At 53.8% G+C, this 23596-nt stretch overlaps 1 protein-coding gene across 3 annotated transcripts; it reads right to left on the reverse strand.

Moving 5' to 3' along the window:
• Positions 1 to 4492: 4492 nt before the first annotated feature.
• Positions 4493 to 19491, reverse strand: RGS14 (regulator of G protein signaling 14). 3 transcript variants are annotated; one of them, XM_027546868.1, is made up of 15 exons: positions 19236 to 19491; positions 12191 to 12212; positions 11822 to 12000; positions 11388 to 11480; positions 11159 to 11302; positions 10633 to 10776; positions 10414 to 10516; positions 9959 to 10071; positions 9301 to 9504; positions 7531 to 7607; positions 7150 to 7276; positions 6991 to 7072; positions 6838 to 6908; positions 6645 to 6759; positions 4493 to 6364 (listed from the first exon to the last, which is right to left on the reverse strand). In XM_027546868.1, the coding sequence occupies exons 1-15, from the start codon at positions 19278 to 19280 to the stop codon at positions 6162 to 6164; spliced, it is 1722 nt and encodes a 573-aa protein (XP_027402669.1). In that variant the 5' UTR covers positions 19281 to 19491; the 3' UTR covers positions 4493 to 6161. The 3 variants fall into 3 exon arrangements, with proteins under 3 accessions (XP_027402669.1, XP_027402670.1, XP_027402671.1); XM_027546869.1 differs by having other exon boundaries at positions 6838 to 6884; positions 19236 to 19487; XM_027546870.1 differs by lacking the exon at positions 11822 to 12000 and having other exon boundaries at positions 19236 to 19486.
• Positions 19492 to 23596: the final 4105 nt, after the last annotated feature.

Here is a 23596-nt window from a genome sequence, read left to right on the forward strand (position 1 = left end):
GACGGTCACAGAGCACTCCTCACTTAGTCCCTGCAGGAGTCACTGGACACGTACACATGTCCGTGTCCCTTCTTCTTGGACCCTCAGGACCATGGTGGACATGAACGGCACCCCCTGCAGTTGTGCAGGGGTAGGGGCCTGTGCCCAGATCTGGCTGCATTTGATTCAGTGTAACCAACCATGTGTGTTCTTCCCTATCCGGGTCTTCGTTTCCTTGTGGAAGCTGAACTCCAGCCTTTAATCCCCCAGAAGCCCGAGTCACCTGACCACCAGGCCAGGCCCCCTGCTGGGTGTACCCTGCACTGCCCTTGCGGGTGGGGCGGCTATCCCCGGAGCACTAGCCCGCGGCCACGTCAGCACTTGCAGCCCAGCTCCAGGTGAGCAGCCAGCGCCTCTACCCTGCCCCCACCCTGGCTCAGAACCAAGGTCCCTGTGTCCATCCCATACTCCCAGGCTGTTAAGGCGAGTAGGGGGACAAGAGGCAGATTCTCTCTTAGAGGCTCAGAGCCCATGGCCTAGGGCCCCTGCGTATCCCTGAGGAAGTCATATCTGCCCTCTCTGTGAAGGTTGTAGGATGGGGGTGGTGGCGGCTGCAGAGTGGTCCTGCATGTACTCTCCCCCTTCCTTCACCCTGGGCACTGGGTGAACAGGTCGACTGCCCCCAGAGCTGCCCTGCTGGTAGCATGCGGACAAGCAGCTCTGCTGCATTACCCACCCAGGAGTCTGTGCAGTGGTTTTGAAACGCGGTCCCAGGGGTTGACCAGTGGGTGCTCCTTGCCCCCATCTCTGTAGATGGGGCTTGGCCAGGCTGAGATGGACGATGAGGGCTCAGGGCTGCCTCTAAGGGTGTGATGGGGAGGAGAGCATGAGGGGACTGTGGCAGAGGGACATACCCAGCTGGTCAAAATCGGCTGAGGGGGCAGAAGACCCCTGGGCTGAAGACCCTAAAGGAAGAGTTTGGTACCACTTTTTGAGAAAGAGATGGCAGGCCAGCAGTGATAAAGAAGTGGTCTAGAGGAGTGCTTCGTGATAGTATAATTATTTTTAATTGTGTTCTTAAAAAACAAATTAAAAGCGAAAGTCTCCTTTGACTACTATTCCATCCTGGTCTTCTTCCCATCTCTTTGTGAGTTTGATATGCATCCTTCCAGGACATTCCTCTCCTTTCTGTACACTTGTAAGTGCCTAGTGTGTTTGTGGTTTATATGAAGGTATTATGCCATGTTCATTGCTCTGCTTTTTCTTTTTTTTTAACCAAACAATAACATGTCTTGGAGAACTTTCCGTAGCAGGACAGGCTGTACCCAATTCTTTATCTGCTGTGTGGTATTGGAATGCACGTGTTGTGTAACCCCAACCCCACCCCATCCACTTTTCCCAATTTTCAGGCAATATACCATCCTGCAGGGATGGGCTCCTTTGTGTCCATAAGTGAAGGATCCTCTAGGGGCGTTGCTAGAGTCACACACTGTGTGTTTTTAAGTTTTAACAGAAATTCTTGAAATGACCCCCAAAGTAGCCATATCCTCTCCTGAGAGGGCCCAGGCTCCCCAACAGGGGTCCTACAGTATCCAGGCCTTCCTTGGTGTCTGTCCCTGAATCAGACAGACTGAGTGCTGGTGACACCCCAGCAACAATTCCCTGTGTGATCCTTGGACTAGTCACTTGGCCTCCTGCAGCCCTGATGTCATCCACACCAGTCTGTTTTGTTGTGAGGACAAAATGAGATAAAGGATGGAGCAGTTCTAACTTGGGGACCTTGGTAGATGTGAAGTCTTCCTCCTGCAGGGACTGACCTTTACGGAGGCTTTCCTGCCTGGTCCATGATCCCCTTTCTAATGGGATAATCTTGTTGGTCCCTAAGAGTAAGAGGCATCATCTCTGGGAGTGGGGATGGAAGTCTGTAGGAGAGTGGGCTTGGCTTGCAGGGTATTCCAACTTTGGGAAGATACCTGCCTCTCACCTGGTGTCCCCACCTCTCTATCCCAGGGCATGTGGAAGAATGCCGCAAGGGAGACGCTCCAGTCCCTGGGAAGTAGGAGCAAGGTTCTGCAGCTGATCAGGGACGGGACAAAGCTTGCCTCCCTGCCTCCATGTCTGGCCACAGACTGTGACCCTGGTGCTATGTGGTCCCCTGCCCAGCACCCCCACTGCCCTGCTGCCCTGAATTCCTCAATGGGGCTAGATCTGTGGGCTATGGCACTATCTGTCAGCCCACTAGGCCAAGCAGACACAGCAGTGACTAAGACGGACAAAGTTCCTGCTGACATATATCATTCTGTCAGCAAAGTAGAAATAAGTAAACAGGGTCATTACAGAGTGGGCTGAGTGCTGTGAGGGAAGAAAAATGGATAAAATGGTAGAGAACAAAGTTGGGAAGCACGTGGAACTTCTCTGGGGGTCCGGTGGATAAGACTCTGTGCTCCCAATGCATGGGGCCCGGGTTCAACCCCTGATCAGGGAACTAGATCCCACATGCCACAACTAAGACCTGGTGCAGCCAAAAAGACACACACACACACACACACACACACACACACACACACGAAGTTGGGAAGCACTTCATATAGACTATCATAGTCTGTTCGGGTGGCTCTAACAAAAAAACCCAGCAACTGGGGGGCTTGTAAACCACAAAAATTTATTTCTCACAGTTCTAGAGGTTGGAAGTCCAAGATCAGGGTGCAAGTGTGGTGGCACTCTGGCAAGGACCTCTTCCAGGTCATAGACAGCCAATTTCTGTGTCCTTGTATGGTGGAAGGGGTCAGGAAGCTCTCTGGGGTCACTGTAAGGGTACTAGGCACTAATCTCACTCATGAGGACTCCATTCTCATGACCTAATCACCTCCCCAAACCCCACCTCCACATACCATCACCTTGGGGATTGGGATTTCAACACATGAATTCAGGGAGACATTAATGTTTAGACCATAGCACAATATGGTCAGGGAGCCTCTTCTGAGGTGTGTAAGCTAAGACCTTCAGTGAAGAGGGACGTCTATGGTTGTAAGTCTTAGAAACTCACTCAGAGTCACGAGCACACACACGAACATCGGCTTGCCTAATGAGGAAGTCTAGGAGTAGATGGGTGAATTTAGGAGTTTAGATCCTTTTCATCAAGAATCGCCATCCATCAGACCTGCTTTCTTGTGCTGGTTTCATTTGCACGCATGTTCTCTCCCTGAATGCCTTTTCTGCAAATCCCTCAAAGGACAGTAGAAAATGACCAGGATTAGGATTCTGATTGGGGTCAGAGGATCATTCCTGAACCACACTCAGTAGCCAAGCCTGGCTCATGAGACGACCCCAACAGCCAAACAAAATGGGCTGAGGGGGCAGAGGGCTAAAGGCCCCAAGAGGAAGCCATGTACTCAACTTCTAGAGTTGTTGTTCAGTCACTCAGTCATATCCAACTCATGCACTGCAGCACGCCAGGCTTCCCTGTCCTTCACCATCTCCCAGAGTTTGCTCAAACTCATGTCCATTGAGTCTTTATGCCATCCAACCATCTTGTCCTCTGTCCTCTTCTCCTCCTGCCCTCAATCTTTCCCAGCATCAGGGTCTTTTCCAGTGAGTCAGCCCTTCACATCAGGTGGCCAAAGTATTGGAGCTTCAGCTTCAGCATCACTCCTTCCAATGAATACTCAGGGTTGATTTCCTTTAGGATTGACTGGTTTGATCTCCTTGCATCCAAGGGACTCTCAAGAGTCTTATCCAACAGTTCAAAAGCATGAATTCTTCAACACTCAGACTTCTTTATGGTCCAACTTTCACATCCATATATGACTACTGGAAAGTGAAGAGGAACTGAAGAGCCTCTTGATGAAGGTGAAAGAGGAGAGTGAAAATACTGTTTTAAAACTCAACATTCAAAAAACTAAGATCATGGCATCCAACTTCTAGAGAAAGGCCAGCAAACCCCACTCATCTCTCCCAGGAATTTTCAAGGGTAAAAAGTCAGTTACAAGATAGGGGGCAGGTATGGGGACCCCCTGGCAGAGGGTGAAGAACTGGAGTGGGGAAGAGAGCTCAGCCTGTCAAAGGTAGTCACGAGCACGCCTCGCTCCTCCCGGTGCCTTTTCAAGGCTCCTGTGCCCCCTTGTTTCTCTATCACAGACACTGGGATTGAGTCTGGCTTCTGTGCCTGAAGGCTGGGGTTCTCCTTCCTGGGTTCTCCCTGATTCCAGATTATAGGAGGCTAAACAGACATGATGATTAAATGTGATACTTGGCCCTAGACTGAATCCTATATTAGAGGGGGGAAAATGTTATAAGAGACTTTATAAATTGGAATATAGATTGTAGATTAGATAAAAGTATCTGTCAATTTCATGTTGATAACTACTGTGGTAAGTAAGAGAATATCCTTATTCTTCAGAAATACACACTAGAGTTTTGGACATAACTTACCCTCAAAAGTGCTAAAAAAAAAAACCAAGCACTCACACACACATGGATACACACTCAGAGCAAATGCTAGAACAAACAGGTGTATGGATGATCCTTGTACTATTTTTATTTTTGTAACTTTTTACAAATTTGAAACTGCTTTAATAAAAAGTCAAATTAAAGTATGCCAGTGGAAAAAGAGACATGATTCCCTTTATTTGCAGATGATATTGAATATCTATAAAACCCTAAGAGGATCTAGTTAAAAACAAAAACAAATAAAAACAACCCCACCCAGAATTAATAAGAGAACTTGGCTGTATACAAGATAAATATATAACAATCAATCTAACAATCAATCTCAGATTATTCTCCATTATATATTATTATAAGATTTGAATATAGTTCCCTGTGTTATACAGTAAATCTTTGTTGCTTATCTATCTTAAGTAGCTTGTACCTGTTAATCCCATTCTCATAATTTATCTCATAATCTGAAAAAAAAACCAAAAAAAGGAATCACTCTTGGTTTGTGTTCTCTTCATGATAATTCAAGTTATATAGTCATGACTTCCATATGTTTGCTATACCTCCATTAAACTTAAAACAGAATCACCTTCCTGTACACCTGAAACAAATATAATATCAATCAACCATACTTCAATTAAAAAAGAGTGTGTTTCTCCCCAAAAGAATCACAGAATGTTAAAAGGGATCATTGCTTCTCCTCCTGGGCGGGCTCTGGGCTTCCCTGGCTGCCTGGAGACAGGGAAGACCAAACAGCCAAAACAGGTAGGGCCAGAACCTACCCTTGCCACAACAGCCAGTGTCCTCCTTGAGGCCTTCAAGGAATCCAAAGGAGCCCACTGCCATGTCTACAGAGACATATTTAGTCTCCACTAGCAAAGGAGTTGAGTGACCAGACACTGTACTCAGATTCAGAGACCTAGGAACAGCACAAGGACGCCAGCAGAGGCACAGCTCCCCAGAGGGGTCTGCCCCCACTTCCCTTTCCTCTCTTCTCCCCTTCCTCCCTCCCCCACTTCCTCTGTCCCTCCCTCCCTCTCTCTGGCTGTCTCTGTCTCTTACACTTACACCCTATACTCCCGTGCAATCAGGAAGAGAGGCTCTGACAACAGGAAGTCAGGGGGTACATCCTGAGGCCCCCAAGAACTTCCTGGCACTGACCTTAGTGACAAAGGCAATGCAATTTTTGGGTGGGGGCGGCGCACAGTGTAGACTGGCACACAAGGAAGACACCTTATGGCAGAATAATAATAATAATTATAATAACAATACCATACATCCAGGACAAACCCAGCTGCCCCAAGCCAACTGCACAGTCCAAGTCTCTGGGTAGAGGGAGGGGCTGCCTGTCTGCACCCCCAGGCCTTACTCAGACCAACTACTGGAAGAAGGGCCGGCCCCTCTTCCTGCTCCCTGCTGAGGCCTGGCATGAGGTGGGGAGGCTGGCACTGCCAATGCCGCCCCTCTGCACTGGGCACACCTGCACTGGGGGCTAGGTCCACCTCCCCCTGGTGGCCTGGCAGCGAGGGATGGATGAGCAAACCCGTTAAGGGACCAAGTGGTGGCAGCTGTGGGGGGTCACTCCCCTGAGTCTCCTCTCTACTCCTCCCACCTCTTCCTGCGGGCCTGCCCGTGGCAGGAAGGGGCCAGGGACACTCATGGCACAGACAGGGCATGCAGAGCGGGCCCATGGCATGCTTGGCCCGCCAGGTGCCATGCAGCCAGCCTGGACTGTTGGGTAGCTGTCAGAGGGCAGAGTGGACAGTGGAGTCCGAGGCGCTCCCCTTGGGCTGGGCTGCTGATTCCACTTGTGGTGGAGGCTGCTGGGAGTTGGGTCCTTGGGCAGGCAGCTGCAGAAATTCTGGAAGCACTAGGTCCTCTTTGCGCAGAAGGCCCCTCTGGTCATGGGCTCCACAGCTCTGCACTCGGTTCAGCAGCTCCACCAGGCCTGGGGGTGGTGGCAGAGTCGAGGGGCCCATGGGTGCAGACCTACTTATGCTGGTCCATCACAGACCCACTGTCCTTCCTATGGCCACAGCCTCCCTAAACCCAGCACTAATGCTCCCTTCCTGCCCCCATCCTGGCCCTTCTGGTCCCTCAATCCCAGGGGACCCTGTTCCAACCCAGTGACATCCAGGCCCCTGCCTCAGCTCAAGGCTCTCTGAGGCCACCCTCCCTCAATGGTCCTCAACCATTCTGGTCCCTAGCCGCCACCATTCCCAACATACCTTCAATGTCACAGGTCTGCCGCTTTCCAGTGATACTACTGGGCACTTGGGCCAGCGAGTTCAGGGACGGTGGAGGGAGGTTGGTGGCCTTGTCCTGGATTCTAGGCGGTCCACCCTGTGAGAACGTGGGGTTGGAGCCATAACTAGGAGGGGAGACTGATGGGCAAAAGAGGGCACCCAGCCCCTGGCTCACCTGACTGTGGCAGGGAGGTATGTCATCAGCCTGAGGAATCGTCACACCTGCAGCAGAGGGCACCACAATTCCTGTTTGCCTCTTGCCTGGACCCCCTTCCTATTGGGGCAGAGGTATTCTGGGGGACCAAGCCATGGGGCCAACATCCCTTACCTGGGAGAGTGTCCAAAACCAATCTCTGGGAGGCCACCGAACTCACTAGTTTCTCCAGATCCAGCGGCTGCTTCTCGCCTGGCTGAAGCCACAGGTCAGTAGCCCGCGAGACAGGCAGCCCTCCCCGCTGTGCCCCGGTCCCTCGGCCCCGCGGCTTACCAGGCGTAACACCACCTGCTGCGGGCTCAGGCCGTGCTTTGTGAGGATGGGCTGCAGCGCCTCCTGCAGCCGCTTGGTGGGCTTGGCCGAGATCCGCACCAGGCGCTCCAGCGCCAACACCTCGAGCCTGCGCGGGACCCTAGCGCTGCGGAAGGATGGAGAGGCCGCCGCGCCTCTCCCTCAACCCACCAGGGACTGGCCCGAGAAGGGGTGGAGCCTGAACTGGGCGGTGGGACCGATGGGAGGTGGGGCCTTAGCCTAGGGGGCGGTGTTAGTACAGGGGCCGAACTTGGAAGGACAACAGCAGCCCGAACTGGGACCCCAGTGAGTGCTGGGACCCTCGGCTGAGGTGTGATTACTCGAGGGTGATTCACCACTTACTCGAGGGTGATTCTGTTCTCCAGCCGCACTTCCTGGTCTGCCAGCACGGTGCAGTCCTGATCCAGGACTAGGGCCTTCTGCAGACGCAGAAGGGCAGAGTTTCAGAATTCCTTCTCCTTCCTCCTCCCCCCATCCCAGGTCATTCTCACGTCCTTCCATGACCTAGACTATGGAGGCTCCCTAAGGGTCAGAGGGAAGGGCTGATGGTCGGGTGAGCCATAGAGATTCGGACAGAGTAAGAGACCAGGCTGGATCAGAGCCTAGAGTGGCCCAGACTAGGGAGAAGGGTGGCAAGAATGCTGGAAAGACTTGGAAAAGGCGCAGAGTTATGGGAAACATGGAGGTGAGGTAAGCAGGAAATAGTAATGGGGCTACTTGGTTAAAAGGGCCAGCTTAAGGGCTGGAAGAAACTACCTCTTCCTGAGCCAAGTGGGGATCTGCCCCCTGGACAGCTGCCCTTTGTCCCTCAGGCATGTGAAACTTAACCCGGCCAGCTGGACGAATTTCCTCCCTCACCACCCACCTTTGGTCAGCCACCCAGGCCTTGTCCTTATTTTTTTACACTTGTCCACTTCTCTCTATTCCCACCTACTAAGGACACTTCTTGTTTCCTCACTGCAAAAAAAAGAGCTCTTCCCTCCAAGACACCTGTGAGGCCAGAAGGATGTGAAGTATCTTACACAGTGCCTGACATAGTCGGTACATAAAAGCAGTGATAGTGATCACCCGGCGACCTGCACCAGCCGAGGGCTGGGAGGCAGCCTGTCCCAGGGAACAGGCCTGTGCTGTCTGCAGGGACAGGTGGAGTGTGGGTTTGAAGTTATATTTAGCAGACATGAGAACCCATCTGGGTTGTGGAGGCTGCCTGGGAGGCCAAGAGAATGGGCAGAGTTTCTCCCACTGTGGCCCTCACACTCCTGTGCTCCAGGCCTCTGAATGTGCCCAGCACTTCTTAGATCCCCCTGTGCCCGAATGTCCTCCCCCCACAGCTCTGCCAGGCAAACTCATCCTCATCAACCACCACCTGTTCCCTGAAGCCTCCTGGGACCACCCAGAAATGCCTATCTTGCCCCAGAAACTCTCTGGAGAGTCAACTCCTCCTCCGTGATCATATTCTGCTTGGCTCACCTCCCGCCTTTGGACCTGGAGGACCCTGGGTCCCTCTGCTCACTCACCTGGCAGGGCCTTAGGAATGTCTACTGGGTGAATGATATTCTGACAGTTCTCCCTGGGATATAGCATCCTTCCTTTAGCTTCCCCCTTATTGGATGGTTTAGTTTAAGTTCAAAGCTATGCTAGTTTGTACCTAAAGGAAAATTTTTCATAGGCTGGATGAAGTTGGGCTTTCCTGGAGGGAGTGAAGGGTCTCCAAATGGCCATTTCAGGAATGGGCAGTCTGAAGTCTGGGGGTGACAGGGAAAAACCCAGCTCCAGCAGTGGAGTCTCTTCATATCATATTCATATCACAGTCTCTGGATATGAATGAAGATGGAAACCAAGATGGGAATGGGATGGGGACAGGATTTTTGTGGGGTAAGAATAGATATCTGAATTTGAGTGAGGAATTGGTGCTGGATTGATTTGAAGTTGGGCGTGGGGCTGAAGGTTGTAGTGAGGGCTGGAGTCAGGAAGTGGGTAGGAATGGGGGATGGGTTAAAGTTAGAGATGGAATTGGTGTTGGGGTCACAGCTGAGCAGAGACAGGAATGGGGGGGGGCGTGGTTCAGGATCAGGAAGGGATTTAGAGTTGGAGACCAGGCCGGGTTCACACCTGCTCATTGCCCACCAGGTAGACCTTGATGTCAGGTAGAGAGAGGCCTCGTTTTTCACAGATGCCTGCCAGCATGTCACGGATGGTGAGGCCGGGTCGGGCCAGGGCCAAGGAGGCTGTGCCATCAGGCAGGTATACGCAGCAGTACTTCCCTGGTCGGCTTTCATTCTCACCTTCTGAGCTCCCAAGGCTCTTCCGGTGGCTCTGATCCAGAGCAGATGTCAAGGGAAGTGATGTGTACACATGCAAGGACACAAAGACAGGTACACAGGTAAGCTCACTGGGGCACACACAGGCACACACATGCCCAAGGGCACACTTGCAGGCAGGCAGGATACATCCTCCTATGGGAATACATGTATACTCACCCAAGCCTATGGGCACCCGAGGGGCTGGTCTACCCACCGACTGCTACACACATGCTCTATACACCTGGTGACCCACACATGCACACACAGGCTGAAGAGTTCACCCATAATATGCATGGGGCCCAAAGCAGTGAGGACAGGAAGAAAGTAAGGAGGCTGAGTTGTTGGCCCTATGGATCAAGTAGGGGATGAAGTGGGGCTAGTGACAGAGAATGATCACGGTGGCCACTCAAAGGGGTAAGAGTCAGTGAACTGGGCCCACACCTCATCTCCCCTAGCAGTTGGCTTACCTCAGATTTGCTGCTGGCAAAGGCAAGGTAGCCCAGGTCCAGACTGGCGGAGGAGTTGAGCGATCCCTGGGACTCACGGCGCAAGGCTGTGTTGGCCGCCCCGCCGGCTAGTTCTAGAGGAGAGGAAGACTGAGCAGGACAGGGTCCCTCTCCTCACCCCTCTGCTGAGGCCTCTCCGCACCCGAGCGGACTCTGCTGGAGCCCTTTTTCAGGGGTCTAACTGTGTTTGGGTTCCGGGAGGCTTCGCTACTGATGCGGGCTTCCCAAATTTCTGGGCTCTAGCGTGGGAACCGAACCACCAGGGGAACGTGGCGGGGTGGGGGTGGGGGTCCACAGGGCGCTGCATTTCGATTTTCACTGACTTAGACTGCAGGACCAGTAGGAGGAAGGGGGTGTTCTCCAGACTTGCCCAGTTTCCTGCCCTCTCTATCTCTGCGGCCCGCTTCTGCCCTCACCCCTGCGGAAGGACTTGCGGAGCGGGCGGCCCTCAGCAGGTGGCAGCTGCCCCAGCTCCTCCACGCCCAGCGGCAGCGACTTCCCGGGCTTCAGCTTCGGCTTCTGCAAGACACACGGAAGGCAATGGCACTGGGCGGGGTGCCAGCCCTCAGGCCGACCGTGAGCGACCCCCGCAGATCTGCACCGGGACACTGCCCCCCACAACAGCGCGTGCGCACCTTTCTCGTGGTGTCGGGGCTGCCGGGGCGCCAGGAGCCAGGTTCCCGCAGGGGGCGACCCTCGGCCTCCGCCAGGAGGCACTCGCGGTACAGAGGGGATTTGACAAAGCGCGCATAGCTGTCGAACTTCATCAAGTTGAAGATCTGCGGAGGCGGCGCCGGGCGGTGAGCTGCAGAGAGCGCTCAGCTAGCCGCCGAGAGCGCTCAGCGAGCCGCCAAGGTTCCAGACCCGGCCCTGGGGCTTGGGTGCATCCCCAACTTTGGAGGCGAGCCCCGAGCCCCTCCTTGCCCCACGCGCCGCCCCCCAGCCCCTCCTTCACAGTAGACTCTCGTCTTCTCTCTGACCCGCGCCCTGCCCCTACCTTTAACCGAGTCCCAGCATCCAGATTTGCTCTCTTCCCCAACCCACCCCCACCATCTCTGCCGCTCAGGCTCCGCCCCTGGATCTGGCCCCGCCTCTGCTCCGCCCAGCTCCCTTCAGAGGCGACGCCCTTTATCCCAGGCCCCGCCCCCTGGGACAGCTCACCTGAAGCTGCTGGGCCCGGAACATGTCCGGTCGCGGTTCTGCCAGCACTTCCTCGCCGAGCCAGGCCTGCCTGTCGATGTTCACGGGGCTCAGCGCCTGGCTGGACAGGAACTCCTGGTAGATGTTACGGGCCTCCTGAGCTAACTGGGGCAGGGACGGACAGGAGGTCAGGGGCATGGCTCAGGGCTTGGTCCCATCTCTCGCAGCCTCAGCTCCCCCTTCACCCCACCTGCTGGGTGTCGCTGGCCGGGATCTGCTGGAAGCGCTCGCAGGCCTTCCAGAAAGTCACATTCTCAGCACTGAACTCCTTCTTCAGGAACTCCTGGGGATGGGGAGAAGGAGGAGGCAGGTGGAGACCCAGAGACCTAGTCAGGGGATGTGGTCAAAGAGATTGGGATAGAAAGAGGGCCCAGAGGCTAAACCAAACAGACAGGTGGGATCAGATCCAGAGGCACATAGAGGGAAAAAAGAGGCAGAGAGAAGGAAACTTCCCAGTTCGGAGAAGAGCAATGAGTGCCAAAGAAATGCTGGATGAAGAAGCCGACAGAGGAGTCCAAATCTGGCCAGCCTGAAACCCCAGCCATGCCCTCTCCCATGCCCCCCCGCCCTTCCCCCCATGGTGGCCACTGCCATCCACCCTCCCTATCCCACCCCAGGGCTTACAGTGAAGTAAGCCAGGCCCAGTGGGTCCTGTAGCAGCCGTTCGAAGGACAGGCCCCAGCTGGCCACAGGCTGCTCCTCCGTGGGGAAGGGGCTGCTGGGGCCACTGGGGAGGCTGTGGATGCTGAGGGAGCTGCCTCGGCCCTCGCCCTGGCCCTGGGGCCCAGTCGTGCTGCTCAGCTCTGCAGGGGGATGGACAAGTGCAGGTGAGCCTTTGCGGCCTTCCCCAGCCCCTGGCCCAATCCCATCTCAGGTACTTTCCCTGGAAAGAAAGCAAATGGCAGGGGTATCCCCACCCTTTCTCCACATACACCCCCCTCAACCCCCACCCCCAAATCCAGCCAGGCTTTCTCTATACACTTTGACACTTACCTCCATCGGAGACAGCCAGAACCTACAAGAAACCCAAGGCAGAAAGTCAGAGTAGAGCCCCAGGGGGATTCTCAAGGGACAGTTTGAGGCCCAGCCCCTGGGACCAGAGCTGTGTTCTCATCTGCCTGGAGGGCCACGCTGGGCATCCTCAGCCGGGTCACTGCTTGCTCATGGTTTTGTTCAGGCTGCCCTGGGCTCCCCTTCCATCATGTGCCAACCACCTTGTGTGCTAGGACTTATGCCAGGTACCCTCCAGTCACTCCTGGTAGACTCCCTAGCTCCCATTGGGTGAGCCCAGATGTTGAGCATGGTGGGTAGGAGCATAAAGTTTGAATCTTGTTTCTGTTACTAGCTGTGTGACTTTGGGCAAGTTACTTGTTTGTCTCCATCTGTAAGTGAAGGGGGAGTGATAATAATAGTGACTTACTTCCTGTGCCTGCTGTGAGGGTCAAATCAACTTAATATATTTCCAGCATCTACAACAGGGGCCAGCATGTGGCAAGTGATATATCTATGTTGGCTGTTTTCTTTGAGAAAGGAGAGATTACCTGTGTAATTGATGATCTCCTTATTGTAACTGTTTCTTCTTGGAAACACCCTACCTTGGGCAGGGCATGGGGTTCTATTTTATAGTAGAGAGCAGTGGTTCTCAAATTTTCGTGTGCATTAGAATGATGCAGGGGCACCTCTGGAGCTTCAGGTTCTCCCAGGCAGTGTTGGTGTGGCTGGTTACGAACCTCACCGGGAGTAGCTACAGAGGTCAATCCCGCCCTCTGTGCCCCCTCCCTCACTCCCCACCTTGGGTGCACAATTCTGACTTCTCTGGGAATCCCAACCATTAGTGAAACAGAAAAACCCTCCTTTCAAAATGACTCTTTCAGTGGTTTCCCTTGGTCTCCCTACCTTCCTAGCAGCTCCTCCAGCTTCCTCATTATCTATACATGCAAGGCGGCCTTTACCCTTCTCTGACTCTGTTCTGGGCCCTTTCTCCCTCCCACATCTCCCCAGCTTCAAACACGTATAGCCAACTTCCTGCTGTGACATCTCCACCCAAATGCCCCATAAGCCCTTCCAGCTCAGCCAGTCCCAAATGGAAGCCACTTCCTGCAGCCACCAGCACATGGCTGGGAACCAGCTTCTCTGCGTCTGGTTTTCTTCTCATCACCGGGGTTTGACTGATCCCCGGTTCCTTCCTGCCTTGACCCTGCTGCATTTTCACCAGGTCCTGTCCCAGGAGCTTCCACCATCTGTCCCTTCACTCCATCCCTGCTGGAAACACGTGTGCAGATGTCTCCTCCCCAGGAAGCCTCCCCCTGCCCTCCTGGCTGGAATATTCCTCTCTGTCCCCCACTTCTACCTGGGAGCACCAGGGTCACACATCTGTGGGCCAAAGCTGGCCTGCAAACAGGTAGGATGTTATTAATATCAGAATGTTTTTTTTTTACCTTAAAAGGGGTTACCCACATTTAAGAGTCAGGCATTTTACATGACACCCGGTTTCTGCCCCATCTACCCTGAGCTTCTTCCCAACACGGCAACCCTGGCTGTTCCTGAGCAACAACTGGTTCCTCTAGAAGGAGTTCACACTCTCCTCAGAGGACTCTGGGGCCAGTTTGATGCATTTCTGTTACTTACGGAAGAAGGTCCCAGGCAACCTGAGTTCAAATTTGTGCTCTGTGACCTTGGGCAGGATACTTCATCCCTCTGTGCCTGGCATTCTCTGTACATGCTAAGTTGCTTCAGTCGTGTCCAACTCTGTGCGGCCCCATGGACTATAGCCCGCCAGGCTCCTCTGTCCATGGGAGTCTCCAGGCAAGAATGCTGGAGTGGGTTGTCATGCCCTCCTCCAGGGGATCTTCCCAACCCGGGGATTGAACCCTCATGTCTTGTATCTCCTGTGGGGCAGGCGGGCTCTTTACCACTAGTGCCACCAGACGGGGCAAATAATGGTCCTGACTTCAAAGGCTTGCTGTAATTAAAGAAATTAAATATACTTAGAGAGAACTCAGAGCACCACCTGGCATGTGGTAAATATTCAAGGAACATAACTATTATTGTTGTTGCACTAGTGTTGGTGTCTGACCCTGCTTCAGCTTTCAGCTTTGTCAAGCCCTGCTGTAGAGGGAAATGCACAGGTACTGGGTCCGCTGGACCCGGATTCAAATCCTAGCCCTGTCCTTTTCTAGTTTTACCACCTTGGCCCCTCCCTGAGCCTGTCTCCAAGCTGGAGTGTGGGGATAAGACGTTGATGAGGAGGAAGGAAAGCTTGTGCACAGGGAAGCTGGGCGTGGAACCAAGCCGTGCGCCCTCGCCTGGGCGCCCCAGCCCTCGCCCAGCCGCCCCAGCCCTCACCCAGCTGCCTCTGGGCTCTCCCATCTGACAGCTTCATCAGAATTCTCCCCTGGGGCTGCGGGACAAACTCCTGGGGGGTGTGAAGGGGACAAGCTGAAGCTCAAGATTCCTTCCAGCTGTTCTTTCCCTTTCCTGGCAGCTGCCCTCATGGGCGGGGCTTCCCAGGTGGCACTAGTGGTAAAGAAATCGCCTACTAGTGCAGGAGACCTAAGAGACACGGGTTCGATCCCTGGGTGGGGAAGATCCCCTGGAGGAGGGCATGGCAACCCACTCCAGTATTCTTGCCTGGAGAATCCCATAGAGGAGCCTGGCACGCTACAGTCCATAGAATAGCAAAGAGTCAGACCCAACTGAAATGACTTAGCACAGACTCGCGCCCTCGTGGACATCTGCCTGCCCTGAGTTCTTCCTCCCCAGGCTGCTCTGTGTCTGTTTCCAGCCTTGGTCACCAGGTCAGGTCTCCAGGAACCAGCCTGACTTTCCCCTCCTCATCCACAGTGGCCATCTGGCCCTTCCTCCTCCCACACCCAACACCCACCACCGTCTCTCTGGCCCGCCCTCCAACCTGGACTCAGCCTCTCCCTGGCTCAGCGCTCTTCACTGCACTCTCCCCTGGTTGGAGGGGTGGGGCAGCGGAGTAGCAGGATGCTCATGGGCAAGCCAGGACCCCAGAGAAGGCAGAGGGACCTGGGCTGGCTTACACTTGTGTTTTGTTTTGTTCTTTACATCTTGTTGGATGGATTGTGTCTTTAGATGGGGCTGGCTCCCTGGTCCTCTTCTGGTCCCACTCCATCTGGGAGGCAGAGCAGTTGCTGGGTTACAGCTGAAGCTCTGCTGGGACCTGACTAATGAACCTCTTCAGCCTCCCCCATGGCCTCCCCCTCACCTCCACCCTCTGCTTTATCAGACTTTTATTTTCTCCACACCCCTTCACACTCCTGCTTCCTGCTTTGCTGTTTCCTCTGCCTGGTATCTGCTCCTGCTCCCGCCTGCAGTCTCTGCCTGATGACATCGGTTATCCCTAAACACCAGCTGCCCCGATCCCCTGTCCAGAGCACGCTGCCTGTTTATGTCTGGACCTCTCCCCTTCCATCCTGTAGCTCCTGGAAGGCAGGCCTGTACTACATGAGAGAATTGGCCTGAACTCCCTCCATAAGAAGCACTAGCCCAAGTGCTCCCGAGCAGCCATGGGGGCCCACACAGCCCTCCTCTGCCCTTGCAGGAGGCACTGGCACCCCTCCATCAGGGATGCTGTGGCTCCGGACCCCCAATCTCTGTGGCCTACAGTTCTTCCTGGCCCTCTCTTGCCCCACTAGATGTTAACCCATAGAGCTGGGGCTGAGACAGGAGGAGGCAGGGAGTGGGGATGGAGTCCAATTCCAGATCCACCATTCCAGAACAAGTCACTTCCCTCCTCTGGGCCTCAGTTGCCCCCTTGGTAGTCTGGCCTCAGCACTCGCATCCTCCAGGGTTGCCCGGAAGGGATGTGGTGGGTGTGCAGCAAGGAGAGTGGCTGCTGCTGCTACTCAGGGCTCTGACCTGTCCAGGCTCCTGGGCCTGGGGAAGTTGTGCTGCGCCAGGCTGGCCTTGCCCCACCCTGGCCTGCCTGAGGAGAAGTGGTGAGTGAATGGGAGAAAAGGGGAAGAAGGGATGAGGAAGGGTGTGGTGGTAGTGGCGCCCCTGGCCCATGATGTGGCCCCAGTTTGCCATAGTTCTTTCCTTGGAAATGGGCACTGGGGGAGTCGCTGGTGTCTGAAAATACCCAGGTAAGAGTGGCCCAGGGTTTCCTGTGCTCTCTCCGACAGCAATGGCACACAGCCACGTTCTCCCTCCATCCTCACCTGGGGTGGTAGGTATTATGGCTTCCGTTTTACAAATGAAACCCAAAGAAACTACACAGCTAGGGAGCACCCGAGTTGAAATTAGGGCCCCAGTGGGCCTGCCTCAGGAGCTTGAGGTCTCTCCTCCACAGAGTTTCCTCCCTGCATGCACAGGAGACATACCAGAGAGATGCGAGGCCCAGGGCCTCTCAGCCTCTGGGGCATAGCTGGGCAAGGTTGATTGGGGTACAGAGCTCAGGGGCTCCTGGATGAACTCTGCCCTCTGGAGGGGGTCAGACTTCAAAAGGAAGGCTGATTTACTGAGCAACTTCTGAACCAGGCCCTCTATACCATCATCTCATTTCATCCTGGCTTGGGGTGACTAGGCCCCAAGATCCTATCTGGGAAGACCCACGGCTGCCCGGCTCTGCAGCCTGAGTCAGCCCTTGGAGCTGACCCCTAGCCCTGAGCTGGATTCCAAGGTGAAGTGGGTTCTGCCTTGCAGGTCTTCCCCAGCAGGAAGACTGGGTGCCCTGAGAGTGACAAGACTCAGTAACTCCAGGCTTTAGGCTCGCCAGCCCTCAGGCCTTGTTCCTGTTTCCCCGAGTCTAGGCGTTTCCCCAAGCTACTCCCTGCTCTGGCTGCACATCCTTTCAGGACACCTTCCGCACCAACAATGCATGAAGCGACTGGAAAAGTTGGTTCTCCTTCCCAGGTCTACCTCAAGCTTTCTGTCTTCCGGACCCACGCTCTTAGCCAAGCCTGCATTTTATCCCAGCATTTGTGCTTGTGCCTTCTGTGCTTTGCCAGACCAGGAGCTGTTTGAAGGCAGGGGCTAGGGCAATGGGCCTGGGTCCTGATGCCTGGGACAGGGCCAGCACTGAGCAGGCCCTAAGGAGGGGTTGTTGAATGAATGTGTGAGTGAACAAATGAAGCAGCAGCTGGGACCGTGTGAAGGCCTCTCTGGGAGGGGGCTGGGAGCCATCTCTAAGTGACAGGTTGCATTGCAACCGCCTGACAAGCTGAGTGGCAGAAAGACGAGGCTGACAATTGAAGCTGCCTCAGCAGGGAATGACAGGTGGGGGTGGCGGCAAGGGGAGATAGGGGCGGACCGAGCCAGGCAATTCCGGGAGGCGGAGGAGTCCTGGCATCGAGTCAGATCGGCCAGGTTCACAGGCAGGTCCCTCTACCTGCCAGCTGCTTTTAGCACGTCATGTCCTCCTCTGAACCTCCCTCAGGAAGTAACTCATGGAAGGAGGCTGACAGCTGGACCACATCTGTGGATATCTGAATCTGATGCCTGCCTGTCCCTCTCCATTTCAGCTGAGCATGGCTGCAGAAGCCTGCCTAAGGGCCAGTGAGTGGCTGATCTGTGACCCTTGGGGTGCCAAGAGGTAGCACAGAGTCAGGATGGAGTTGGGGAAGGGCAAAGATAAACCTGAGTGTGAAAGTTTCTGAGAGGAGCTGGGGTGTCCATGGACTTAAAGAAGCTATGGGTTGACATGCGATGGGCAGAAGCTGGGTGTCTCAGCCCCCTGGCTGCCCTGTAATTCTGGGCACTGCTCAGAAGCATCAAGTCAGCTACCTCTGGGGTGGGTATGGGAGTGGGCATGTTCCTCCTTGGCATGGATGGCCTGGGAGGCGTGAGCCAAGCCCCATGCCTCCAGGGAGTGCGAGGCCACTGCGTGCTCAAACTTTCAAAGTTAGGTTGATGGTAGATAGTGAGGTGGGGGACTGGACCTGGAGGGGTTTGCCTCTCTCCTGCCCAACAAAGAGATGCTGGAGGAAGAGGTGTGGAGACAGGTCTTAGGAATTAATAGGAGGAGTAGGGGTGGGAGGTTGCTCAGCTTCTTGGTGAGGCAGGAGATCCTTGAAGAGGCGCTGAGAATGAGGAGGGGCATTGGGCTGACATTTAATGGAGACTCCCCAGTGGGTCAAGGACCTCAGATTCATTATTCCACTTGATCATCTCAAGTGGAGGAAGGTCTGTCTCTGAGGGTCTGTTCCTAGTCAAGGACAACAGAGCTGAGATGAGATGAGAACCCAGGTCTCTGTAGACAGTTCTAGGCTGGGTCTGGGTCAGAGACTAGGACACTGTCTGGACTTTCTGGAGTTTTTAGGAAGAGCTGGGTCTCTGCCAAGTGGGCTGGTGTCCAGGGGAAGAGACGAGAAGCCCAGCACAGCCTGTCCCATCTGCTGAATGAATAAAGAAGCTGCCTCTCCAAGGGCATCTCTACCTGGACGCCAAGCCACCAGAGGATTTAAGAGGTGGGGCGGTGGCAATAGCCAGGGCCATCCCAGGGCTCAGCTCCCCCCACCCTTCCTAGAAGCCCAGGAATAGAACAGACAGGAGCTGCAGACCCCTAGCCTGATCCTGCTGACCCACGCCAGGCTGTTGAAGGACTGCTAGCTGTGGCAGGAAGCCTCTGGAGCAGGTCTCCGTGGAGGGTGGTGACCCCATAGGAGCTGCCCCTCATCATGGCATCAGGATACCAGGTGAGGGAGGGGACTGAGGCTAAGTGAGGCATGGGGGTTCAGGGCCTCATGGGGGTATACAGGGGGCAAAGGGCATGCCAAGTCTTCCTGTGCCTGTAGGAAGCCGGCAGCCCCAGATGGTGCCTAAGTAGCAGGTGAGAGAGCAGTGGGGACTGGGCCAGAAGCCTATGGCTACTCTCCTGTGGTCTCATCCCCAAGGTGGCCCCAGGTCCCCATCAGAGCCATCTGGAAGGTCCTGGGATGAGGGCACTAGGTTCTACCACCTGCTGCTGTCTGTCCACAACTTCTCTAGCCCAGCCCTGCCGGGTGTGCCTGTTGGGCTCCACCCTGGGTGTGCCTACCCCCCCCCTTGGGCCTGGCCCAGAGCCCACACTCACCATGCGTCCGTTGGGGACACCCAGGTGCTTGGGCTTCCCTGGCATGCCGCTGCTCTTCACGGGTCCCCGCCGCGTGGGGCGCCCACCATGGGGACTGCGGGCAGCTCCGGCCAGAGCTTGCACGATGACGGGCAGATGACAGAGAGAACCCAGGTCTGCTCCTGCAGGCCCTCACATCCTGAAACACCAGCTCACTACCTCTTTTCTCTGCCACAGGAAGTGTCTCTATAGAAACCGAACCACAGAAAGAAGCAAGGTCTAAGAGAGCGAATGTTTCTTCCTACACACACACACACACACACACACACATGCAGGCGCGCGCACACATTCACGCGCACACACACATGCCGCCAACGCACCCTTGGCAATGCCCCACGCAGGCACCAGCATACAGTAGAGGCCTCTGTGTGCCCAGAGAGGAGCTCAGCCCAGTCTGGCCCATCTGGGGAGTTCCAAGAGCACGTCTGGGCACGCAGAAGTACATGTTCACACACTTGGGTACCCTTGTACAAGCTGCAGGGGCTCCCGTGTACACCAGGACATATGTACTGTGATCTGAGTGTCCATGTGCGTTCTTCACTTAGCACACACCTATCCCACCTGCTATGTCCTGGACGTGTGCACATTCAGCGCCTTTCCCCCTGGCAGTTGTATATGTACAGTTGCCACCTCTGTCCTGAGACATCTCCAGGCTGTCCTTCCCGGGCCTGTTCCTGTGTGTGCAGAGAAACGGCTGCATTGCAGGCATGGTCACGCACACACAGACCCTTCAGGTGTGTGGCGCAGAAACTCACAGGTTCTCCTTCATCAGGAATATCTGGGCGTTCGGTCATGTGAATGCACAGTCCCTTGTGCACAGTCACACATGTGCACAGGCACCTGTGAATTCAGGCACCCCAGTGACAGACACATACAATCAGGTATGCACACACTCACCCGCCTGGGCAGGGAACAGGTCAGGTTCCCAAAGATGCCTGTGCATTCAAGTCACGTGAGAGTCCCACCTTCACGTAGTATTGTCGACTGAAGAAGGGCACCCTGCCTCCACAGCCTGGCCCAGTCCCAGATGAACTCAGGCCCTTCAGAGTCTTCAGTTGGCCTCTTTTTTATATGTGCATGTATCCAGCATGGGACTTGTATTTTACCTCAGTGTGGGCTTACTTAAGACTTCCCTGGTGGCTCATCAGTAAAGAATCTGCCTGCAATGCAGGACACCGCCTGCAATACAGGAGATGCAGCTACAATCCCTGGGTCAGAAAGGCCCCCTGGGGAAGGAAATGGTAACCCACTCCAGTATACTTTCCTAGGAAATCCCATGGACAGAGGAGTCTGGTAGGTTGCAGTCCATGGGGTTGCAAGAGTTGGACATAACTTAGTGACAAAACCACCACCATGGGTTTACCTGGGGCTTCTGTGGTGGCTCATTGGTAAAGAATCTGCCTGCAATGCAGGAGATGCAGGTTCTAGCCTTGGCTTGGGAAGATCCCCTGGAGGAGGGCATGGCAACTCACTCCAGTATTTTTGCCTGGAGAATCCCATTGACAGAGGAGCCTGGCGGGCTACAGTCCATGGAGTTGTAAAGAGTCAGACACGACTGAGCAACTGAGCACGTACACACACATGGGCTTATTTAGAGCTCTCAAGTCACTTGCCACTCCAGTTTGGTCCCCTCTTTCTACAAGGATAAGGTGACACCCCATCTTTCATATTATACCCTCTACTCCATTGCACCCTTCTAGGGCCATGGCCTGAAAACTTCAAAGGCAGAAACCAAGTGACTCTTCACGACAAATTTATGTCCTCTTCTTTGGCACACAGCTACACTTGAGTTTCCCAGGCTCCCTCACAGTCAGGTGTGGCCATGCGCTAACTAGTTCCCATCAACTGAGTGTGAATGGAGTGGAGTGTGCCAAGGCTTTTAAGTCCTATGTGTCTTCCACATTCTTTCCTTTCTCTTTAGCTGACTGTACACAGAAGATGATGAAGCCCTAGGGGCTTGTGGAACCACAGGAAGGCAGGGGCCTTGGTCTACACATTGGTGTAAGAAAGCAAGCCACCAGTCAACCAGGAACACCAGCTTTGGACTGTTCAGAGAGAGAGAGAGACCAACTTCCTCGAGCTGTTATACACATGGGGTGTATTTGCTATAGTAGCTAGCATTATCCTAGTTAATACACCTCTTTGCCCAGTTCTAACTCACTTCTTTCTAGACGGCTTGCTCTAGAAAGGCCACCAGATTGTTGTTGCTCAGTCACTAAGTTGTGTCCAACTCTTTGCAACCCCATTGGACTGCAGCACGCCAGGCTTCCCTGTCCTTCACTATCTCCTGGAGTTTGTTCAATGCTCAATCTCATGTCTATTGAGTCGATGATGCTATCCAACCATCTCATCCTCTGTTGCCCCCATCTCCTCCTGCCTTCAGTAAGTCATACTTGGTGTGTGTGTTGGAAGTTGCATTTGGAGCATTGTCAACGGTAATCTTAAGGTCTGTGACAGTGTCAATATATCTGTGACAGGGGGTGGTAAGGTGTGTGATGTAAGTGGCAGCCACCTGCCTGTCTGCTGTGCAATGGATCTGGGCCTAGCTTCATAAGGCTTTAAAATTTACAAAGTCCACCAAAGAAAAATACCAATACAGTATACTAACGCATATATATGGAATTTAGAAAGATGGTAACAATAACCCTGTATACGAGACAGCAAAAGAGACACTGGCATATAGAACAGTCTTTTGGACTCTGTGGGAGAGGGAGAGGGTGGGATGATTTGGGAGAATGGCATTGAAACATGTAAAATATCATATATGAAATGAGTCACCAGTCCAGGTTTGATGCACGATACTGGATGCTTGGGGCTGGTGCACTGGGACGACCCAGAGGGATGCTATGGGGAAGGAGGAGGGAGGAGGGTTCAGGATGGGGAACACATGTATACCTGTGGCGGATTCATGTTGATATATGGCAAAACCAATACAATATTGTAAAGTTAAAAAATAAAATAAAATTGAATTAAAAAAATTTACAAAGTCTTCCCCCAACATGACCTCCTTCGATCCTCACAAACTTCTTGTGAATGATGCTCATTGAATAATTTTACAGTCAGGAAACTAAGATTCAGAAGTGAGTTTCTGGGCTTCTCTGGTGGTCTAGTGATTAAGAATCCACCTGCCAATGCAGGGGATGTGGGTTTGATCCCTGGTCCAGGAAGACCCCACATGTTAAGCAACTAAGCCCATGCACCACAATTACTGAGCCCACATACAGCAACTGCTGAAGCCCGAGTGCCCTAGAGCCTGAGTAACAAGGGAAGCCACTGAAATGAGAAGCCAATGGTTTGCAACAAAGAGTAGCGCCTGCTCAACACAACTAGAGAAAGCCTGCATGCAGCAAGGTTACACATCAGGTTAGAGCTCTGCTGAGCTGTGGATATGTGCGCTTGAGGCGCTAGGAGCTGGCCCTGGGCCACCACTGGTCCAGATTCCAACAGCTCATCTTCTTCCCTGCAAAGACGTAAGCATCCAGGTTCTGCCTGGAACCCCCACCTCCCCTTAAGCACATCTCCCCCTTGCTGCTGCAGAGATGTGTCTTCCTACCACTCCACAATGGATGCCAGTTTTGCCCCAGGAACCTCCAGCCAACCCTGGGACTTCCCATCTCTCAGCCCCTGTTTAGTTTTCTCCCCTCCATAATTGTGGTGATACTTCGATGTCACAAAACACAGTTCTCAACTTTTCTTTCCCTGTCTTCCCACAGGGGATTTGTTACTGATGTCTAGTTTACCTGCAGACTTCTGCTCCCCCTTCCCTGTGGAAACCTCCCTGGCTCAGGCTCCCCATCTCTTATCTGGTCATAACACCTTACCTCACCTGTAACCTCCCTCCAGTATCTCTCGCTGTAGCCAAGGAAACCCCATGATTGGTCACCCCCATGCTTAAAACCATCCCATTGCCTTCTACTCCATAGCTGGAATTAAAGGCTCTTTGAGTTCTGGCCTCAGCCATACTCTTCCCCTACCACTCCTCAGCCATTCCAAACTGTTTGTAATTCCTTTTGCTTTCAGGGATCTTTCCTGGTCTTTGCATTTCCTGTTCTCTTTGCTAAGGATGCCTTTCTGGTAAACTCTGACTCATTCGTCAGGGTCTCTTTCCAGATTCTAGACCAAATATCCATTCTTTTACCAATTACTTATTAATCACCTTCTGTGTACCAAGCACTTTTCTAGATGCTAAGGATTCAGTAGTGACAACAGCTGATAAAAACCCCAACCCTCATCGAAGTCTAAGTGTGTGCATATGTCCTTGTTTGCATGTGTGTGCTGTGCTTAGTCGCTTGGTAACGTCTGACTGTTTAAATAGATATGGA

The sequence above is a fragment of the Bos indicus x Bos taurus genome, chromosome 7 (assembly GCF_003369695.1).
Source record: "Bos indicus x Bos taurus breed Angus x Brahman F1 hybrid chromosome 7, Bos_hybrid_MaternalHap_v2.0, whole genome shotgun sequence".
Lineage (NCBI taxonomy): Eukaryota > Metazoa > Chordata > Mammalia > Artiodactyla > Bovidae > Bos > Bos indicus x Bos taurus.

Bases quoted from the DNA above. Each gene is read 5' to 3' on its own strand.
- RGS14 (XM_027546868.1), bottom strand. From the start codon at position 19,280: ATGCCAGGGAAGCCCAAGCACCTGGGTGTCCCCAACGGACGCATG. The intron at 7,277-7,530 runs GTAAGTGGTGAA...GGTCCCGCGCAG, and splicing joins GAGAACAGAATCACCCTCGA to GCTCGAGGTGTTGGCGCTGG. The intron at 7,073-7,149 runs GTAAGCCGCGGG...CTGTGGCTTCAG, and splicing joins AGCAGGTGGTGTTACGCCTG to CCAGGCGAGAAGCAGCCGCT.